Source organism: Micropterus dolomieu, linkage group LG10, assembly GCF_021292245.1.
Source record: "Micropterus dolomieu isolate WLL.071019.BEF.003 ecotype Adirondacks linkage group LG10, ASM2129224v1, whole genome shotgun sequence".
Taxonomy (NCBI): domain Eukaryota; kingdom Metazoa; phylum Chordata; class Actinopteri; order Centrarchiformes; family Centrarchidae; genus Micropterus; species Micropterus dolomieu.
In genome coordinates this window covers 1,088,559-1,096,808 of record NC_060159.1, presented here as the reverse complement: position 1 = coordinate 1,096,808, position 8,250 = coordinate 1,088,559, and the positions used below count along the sequence as shown (strand labels likewise).

At 40.5% G+C, this 8,250-nt stretch overlaps 1 protein-coding gene across 1 annotated transcript in view; it reads left to right on the top strand.

Annotated features, from left to right (window-relative positions):
• The first annotated feature begins 1,111 nt into the window (after window positions 1–1,111).
• The window catches only part of znf292b (zinc finger protein 292b), a 20,894-nt gene continuing 13,755 nt past the window's right edge, over window positions 1,112–8,250 (top strand). Inside the window, exon 1 of the mRNA XM_046060516.1 lies at window positions 1,112–1,291. Coding sequence (XP_045916472.1) covers window positions 1,127–1,291 — 165 coding nt within the window. The 5' untranslated portion in view covers window positions 1,112–1,126. The remainder of the gene's footprint in view (window positions 1,292–8,250) is intronic.

Sequence of the window (8,250 nt, the reverse complement as noted above, 5' to 3'; positions counted from 1 at the left end):
TTGTTCATAGTGTGTATATTAGTGTTGTCTACTCTGTAGTTTGTGTCTGATTTTATTTTATTATTATTATATTATTATTTTATTATTGTATAAGTAAGCACATCATGAGCATTGTACAATCCTGAGTCAAATTCCTCGTATGTGTACACATACCTGGCAATAAAACTGATTCTGATTCTGATTCTGAAATGTACCTACCTACCTACCTATATGATCAGCATTCTGTCCCTGTGCTGTTCAACAGAAACTGACCTGATCCAATAATGTAATTACCACAGAGAAATATTTGCTTATTAGGCTACAGCTCATAGGCTCAATCTAACATCACAGCCCTGACGCAAAATGTCGGAAATCGGTTGACTGAAGTCAGCTTTAATCTGCACGGTGGTTTGTCCACATTGTACATTCACAACTTTCAATCATCAATCAACCCTAACTATACTATTTTTGTTATTCTTTACTGCAATTCTAAAACAAGGACAAATAGACCATGGGTTATTAACAAAACAAAATTAAAGTAAAATACACTTTCAATAAAGGTTTAAGGTGGAATTTTGCTAATATAATAAAAAGATTTATAAGATAATACTGTTTTTGTTTCAAAATGCAGACATCATAAAAACCAAACAGCACATATTGGTACAGCAGAGAAAAATGGGCAGAAATGTTAGAGCTGATATACAGTATTGGGCAAAGTCTTTCCAAAAAATAGTAGTACATAGACAGCTCCAAAATAAGTGTGTGGTTGTTTCACAATGAAGTCCACAGAAAGAGGAGTTATCAAATGTCTTTTCTTAGTCTTTGCAAATGTTTTGCTGGGTAGCATCGATGGAGAAGTTTATAACAGACGTCTTGAGGTTTGTTTGCGTTGAAGTATCTTGAGGGTATAGTCCAAACCTTTTTCCACTTGATATTTGAAATAAATCTTCCCCAGTAATTGATTATATATGGGATGGTGACAATATCTTTCTGAAAGAGGGACATCATTGTGCCATTTAACGACGACAGACAGACCTAACTAACCCTAACTATACTACGTGACAGCGTGTTCATCATCACGTAAACATCGCCTTGCGCTGCATACGTAACTACGCAGTAGTGGTACGCGCTAGAGCTTGGTGTGAAGATGGCGGACGAGGAGGCCGAGCAGGACCGTAGTCCTGAGAACGGTATCAGTGAAACGATTGGGGAACTTAGACAACGGTTGAAAGAACTGCAAGAAGTCGTGATTAGAGAAAGCAGCGACTCGCCAGTCCAATCGTCTTCTGAGTATTGCCAGGCGTTTTGTAGGGTGAGTTATTTTCCCTCACGTAGGCCTATTTAGCCAATAAGCTAGCCATATAGCATTCATAATAACGGTAACGTTACGTCTTGACTCCTTGATAATCCAGATAAAGGTTTGATTTCAAAGACAAACAATGCTTCAATGGACAGAGTAGTTGTATTTAGTGTCTTGTCCATTGACCGTTACAGAATAAAAGCAAATGCAGTGGTTAAACTTCGGCTGATCTGTAAAGTAGAGCGTACAAAATAGGACTCAATCTGACCGCTGACGAGGCTAGCTCATTTAAAGTGAGCTACTAGCATACGTTAGCTGTGAATGCAGGCGGCAGGTAACCAATATGTCACTAACGTTAAAAAACATTTACGCATAACTAGTTGTCTATCGTAGACTGGTTCCAACATACTAATATTTCTGTTCATTTGTTTTGTCCAGCGAGGAAATAATTCCCAGTTGCATGGTAGCATATCAGCCAAAACACTTCCACCTGCAGTTAGATTAATGTTAGCTTTTAGCCTTGTATGTTTGGCAACATGCGCGTGCACGTCAGAATCATTTCGCTGATTGTCGTTGTGGTAGCGTAGACCTCAGGCTACCAAAACGAATTGGTGTTGCCTCGTAATGGAGATTGTTGTAGCTATTGCCCCAAACTATGCTGGCAGCAGTAACGCTACCCGGTGTGAAATGTAGCGAATTTGATCAGGCTGAGAACGGCGTTGATTTGCGTTTCTCTCGCGATGAATTTCGTTCTGAGTCGACCGCACGCTTTTACAGAAGAGGCACACCGTCGTCCACTACATTTGCATACTAAAACAATACAGCATAAATTACAGCCAGTGTACGTTGGCCATTAGTACGCCATTTGCACAATCTAGTGGCTAAAGGGATGTGTGTGCTGTTGTGTGAGCTAGTGAGAGAACGAGGAGGGCGGATCTGCACCAAGCATCTCCATTCGTGTAGTGGGCTCCTTGGCTTGTGGATTTGGTGGAAGTAAATGTGTCTCCAGTGAGACATGGTGTTGTGGCAGTAAGTTGAAAATATATAGTCTAATCTATAAAACAGAGGGTGTGTTTATAACAACTAAATCAGTGGCAGGGTCAGCAGCTTCCCAGTTATCACTGCTGGATCGAACACAGCCTCAGAGACCGACAGAGGCCAGTTTGACGACAGGGACTAAAGTACAGAGGTGATTTACATTGGCTCTGATTAGGACCCTGACTCTGGGGACAACAAAGACGCGGCTGGTTCAGGTGGGGACAGAAGAGGTGTCAAGCGGGAGAGGATTGAAAGGAAGGTCGGCCATCAGAGAGGCGGAATATTTTAACATCTAACATACTCAATTAAGGGTTCATTTCCACCAAACTAGAAAATACAAAAAAAGAGCTGGTGGTTGTTGGAACAGTGGAAAGACAAACCAAGGCGTGTTTTTTATAATGAGTTAATGAAGCGATTAGTTTGGTGAAAGAGAGAAACTTTAATATAGAAGATGTACCGTTGTTCATATACTTTGTTGTACTACTGGACTAGTTATTACATTTATTACAAAGATTGTATTGATCTACAGATTGTTTTCTTTATGACAGACTTGATGTTGCTGTGGAAAAACATGAGTTTACTGTGTCCTTCTGGATTTGAATGTGTCGCCTACCTGTATCATCACTGTGACTTAAAGCACACCTGTAGATAGTAGCCATGACAACTCTGACACAGAAACACTACTACTGCTACTGGAGACTAGTTCCAGGGACCCTGCAAAGTCATGCCTTCGCATTGGCTATACATGGACAGCTGCTGGATTTGTGGTGCGCATATTAAATGATATTCGTCTCATCGACATGTTTCAGAAACATTAAATAGACTATCAAAATCCCCCCCCCCCTTCCACCCCCCACCACTGATTACACAGATTACAACACAGGACCGGTTAGCATGATAACTTCACTAGATATCTGTGCAACACAAAAACTTCTTTGACATGACTTCACACGTCAGAACTACTTCTTTATGCGGCTGTGGCTCAGGGGATAGAGCAGTCGTCTGCTAACCGGAAGGTTGGTGGGTTGATACCCGGCTCCCCCAGTCAAAGTGTCTCCCGGTGGCTGTGCCATTGCTGTGTGAATGTGTATGAATGTTATTTCTGTTCTGATCTGCAGTTGGCACCTTAGCCTGTGCTCATGTGTGTGAATAAGGTGAAGCGCTTTGAGTGAGAACAACCGGATTTGGCCAATGTTTGAAAATAGTCAGACTTTTTGATATTTTTCCAGGTCTCGGGATTATGTGTGGGAAATTTATTTGCCTCAATGTGGTAATTCCCCCCGGAGATCAATAAAGTATTTCTGATTCTGAATTGGACTTACTTTCATTTTAATTTAGTAATAAAAGTAAACACAACAAACTTGATGAGTTGAGAGTTTAAACCTAAATAATGAAATTTACCTTTGCTAACTAGGTTTTATCCTAATGCCATAACCAGGAAAAGGAAATCATTTTTCTCTGTCACATAACGTTTCAGTGCAGAAAGCACACTGTAGTTAGTTTAGTGATCCTGAAAGGTGTTAGAATCAATTGTGGATTTGTCCTTAGCCAGCATCCAATCACAAGTGATGAGTTAAAACTCTGGCAGGGAAAAAAATAACTCTAATCAAACGGAGCAAATGAGACAAGAAGAAAGCGCTGTGAGTGACAGGAGGCGGGGCCAAGTGGCCGCTGCAGCGGTGTGTGTATCGGCTCACTGTCGAGCATTTTCAGAAATCGATACTGTGGAAAATTAATATTTAAACCACTGAAATATTCAGAATTTATATATTAAAAAATATCAATATTTTTGACAACACTATTGCCTACTGTAAAATGTCTTACTAGCGTGTATTTGTTTGATTAACTTAGAAGATGTGAGACTTCGCCAATTTTATATAAGTTTTATGTTAATGTAAACATAACTGCAGCAGTTGACATCTGGCTGCGTCATATTTATCGGCCATCGTGGTTGAAAGATGGGCAGATGCAAGTTTAATGGATTAAAAAAATCTATAACTACAGACTGTAATCACTTTCCAAAGGGTCTCTCTTCATCATAATTAGTTTTTATCAAGAAAACACACGTGAAACGGGAAATGAGCGATCCTGCACACAAAACAGCTGTTGTTTATTATAAAGATGGCAATTATAAAGACAAAGAATCTGGCTGAAAGGATGGATTAGCACACGCAGGTAGCAGGGATTGTCTGAGCTACAGAGAGAGCTGCAGGGGAGGTAAAAGGTGCAGCTCCCCGACACCCAGTTAAGTCATGACTGTGAGGTTACAACTCACGGCCCAAAAAGGAGAACAAACTCAACAATCAATCATGATTTCAGTTAAATGCTAAAGTTACTGTTATCTTGTTTGTGGTCCGCTGGCAGAACACCAGCTGCTTTCTGATAAGGCGCCGTTGTGCTGTTGCCAAGGCGACAAAAGTTTCGTTTTACGGTGGATGGACGGTAACATTACAGAGTTGTTTCCTTTAGCTTGAAATAATCCCAGACTTTGGACACTTTCTTTTTTGCGCTGCTACTGAATTTTGACCGCCGCTACTAAAATTTCACACAATCATTATTATATCAATGCGTCACTAATTTTCACTCTCACACTATGTGAGCACGGTAACACTGGTCTCTTGGCTAGCTTCCTCTCCTCATTCTTCAAAGGATCTCTACATGACAGACTGTTAAGAGTAGCACGACTTGCCTATTTTTTCATAGTAATGTCTATACAAATGTCAAAAGCTGTAAAATGAAGACACAAAAGGCAAACATGAACAATGGTATCGTAATGATTCTGACGTCATATTAACAGGGTTTTCCTGTCGTTAAGGCTTAGTGGGGATGTCCAAAACTATACTATACTGTGCCATAAATGCAAAATCACTGTGGAGAGTATCATAACCAACCAAATTACTTTCCCCAAATATAATGGTTGTAGTTCCTCTCCACTAGACTGATCTTTTAATTATTTATTATCTGCGCTAGCTTTTCCAACTATTTGTTCAGAGATTTGGTAAAAAATAATGGCCCACTATGATGGGAAATTACATATTTTACATTGGAAAACGTAAACCCCCCCACCTCCCCACCCCCCTGACCATGACTACCACGACCACCACCAAAACATTAATCTAAAGCTCACAGAAAACTATGGAAAACACTGAAATTTTAAGCTGTTCTAATGTGCATCGCATGCTCATCCCCACGAGCAATGCTGCTGAGACATGTTTGTTGGGGTTTTATTTTCAGACATGCTAAGCACTACGCACATAAAAAAAAAAATTCGCTTCACCTCCGCTGCTACAACTCAATCCTAGGGGAAACACTGTCATCTCTGAACGCACAAGTTAGCACGCTGTATAACTGATAGTCAACAGGTGTGTTCGAGATAACTGGCTGACTTTCGCCGACTTAGATAGGGGAATAAAAACAGCGCCCTCAAGTCAAAAACAATCTGGCGCTTTTATTTATTTAATCCTTGTGCAAGCAAAATTATCTTTATTGGTCTCTAATTTGTTAATGCTAAGTACTAACTTGTCAATAAGCATATTGTTCAACATTTAATGATTCGCTGCAGTACGTCAAACTTTTTTCTAATGTCCCGTCCCATCCAGGCTGTGATTGGTCGGTTGACAATAAGTGACTGACATCGGCTTACTAAAAAGTTGCAAAACAAAAGGCAGCAATACAGCTAACGTTAACTGGCCGGCGAGAGCAGAGTCAGACACAGCAAACTTTTTCTGCTTAAATCGTACACTTTTTGCGGTTCTGTAATCGCACATAACGACATCGCGATTGTGATTGCAATTAGATTAATCGTGCAGCCCTAATTATACACCTGGCGAGATGCCTACCAAACCCCTGATTTTGTGCCAGTGTACCTAGTAATAGAGATGGAATGGAAATTTCACATCACGATTACAGTAACCAAAATGATCAATAAGTGTTATTGCGGTATGGTTAAAATGTGCTGAAACCATTTCACCAAGTTTTCTATTGAAAACCACAAATAAAATTAGCAGCACTGTGCACTTTTTGTTTGCATGAGCATTAAAATAGTACCAGCCAATACCTTAGGTAAATAAATGAAAACTATGTCAGATGTGCATTAAAATTAAAGGTTATAAAGGTTTCAAATATATACAGTGACCCCATGCACAGTTGATACAAATGAGTCTTTAGAAGACAGTGATGGTAACTACAGTGAGCCCAACAACTGACATGCAGAGGAGTCTTGTAAAGGAGTCTACAGTGTTTCTCCTGTCACAATGAATTCAACAACTGCCGGATTTTAAATCAACACACAGCAGCAGAACAACTTGTAGTGTTTTTACAAGAGTAGCTAACACTAAGCTAACACTGACAGCTTCAGTTTATAAGCAGTTAGCGAGTCAGACAGACAAACCGTGACATGTTCCCTCATTCTGAAGTCCCCACATCACGTGCCTTAGACTGTTGCTAAGTTTGGTATATTCTGGATAGAAGTGCAGTAATTGAACACCGTTTTATGAAAATTGAAATATTGAGAGAGAGAGAGACCCTGTAAGTGTGAGTGTTAAACAGTAAAGAGCCCTGAGGAAATGCTGTGGTGGGAGATCATGAGTGTGCCAAAGCTGTGAGGCAGAGAGCATGCTCTGTAAATGGAGCTGTGTTTGTACTTGGCTTGGTTCTCTTCCCTGCAGGCTGCTCTCTCCTGCAGGTATCCAATCTGACTAGACTGCATTTCTTTTTCTGACCAAGGTCAGCATGAACGTTCATAATGACTAGGATGCTACAAGCAGGAACATTGAGTAGGTGTTTTATCTTTCCTCATAAGAATAAATTATTATGAAGGAATGCACATCTAACCATTGTGCATCCATTATGTGAAGAATAACAAGCCATATTTTACAGTAAAAACAAACATCTTAATATTGTTGAGGATTTATTTCTTTACGAACTAGGGATTTCTTAAATTATATTCTTGAATTTGGGGTTTGTTCTTTGTGGGGTTGCCCCTTTACTCCTGTTGGTTATGATAACTTCTTGTTCACCTGAAACCTGTGGACACAACATCACAACTTAAGTAACCCAAGTGGTCAGATAATCAAGACACCAGTAAATACAGTGAGGAAAATAAGTATTTGAACACCCTGCTATTTTGCAAGTTCTCCCACTTAGAAATCATGGAGGGGTCTGAAATTGTCATCGTAGGTGCATGTCCACTGTAAGAGACATAATCTAAAAAAAAATTCCAGAAGTCACAATGTATGACTTTTTAACTATTTATTTGTATGATACAGCTGCAAATAAGTATTTGAACACCTGAGAAAATCAATGTTAATACTTGGTACAGTAGCCTTTGTTTGCAATTACAGAGGTCAAACGTTTCCTGTAGTTTTTCACCAGGTTTGCACACACTGCAGGAGGGATTTTGGCCCACTCCTCCACACAGATCTTCTCCAGATCAGTCAGGTTTCTGGGCTGTCGCTGAGAAACACGGAGTTTGAGCTCCCTCCAAAGATTCTCTATTGGGTTTAGGTCTGGAGACTGGCTAGGCCACGCCAGAACCTTGATATGCTTCTTACAGAGCCACTCCTCGGTTATCCTGGCTGTGTGCTTCGGGTCATTGTCATGTTGGAAGCCTCGACCCATCTTCAATGCTCTAACTGAGGGAAGGAGGTTGTTCCCCAAAATCTCACAATACATGGCCCCGGTCATCCTCTCCTTAATACAGTGCAGTCGCCCTGTCCCATGTGCAGAAAAACACCCCCAAAGCATGATGCTACCACCCCCATGCTTCACAGTAGGGATGGTGTTCTTGGGATGGTACTCATCATTCTTCTTCCTCCAAACACGGTTGGTGGAATTATGACCAAAAAGTTCTATTTTGGTCTCATCTGACCACATGACTTTCTCCCATGACTCCTCTGGATCATCCAAATGGTCATTGGCAAACTGAAGACGGG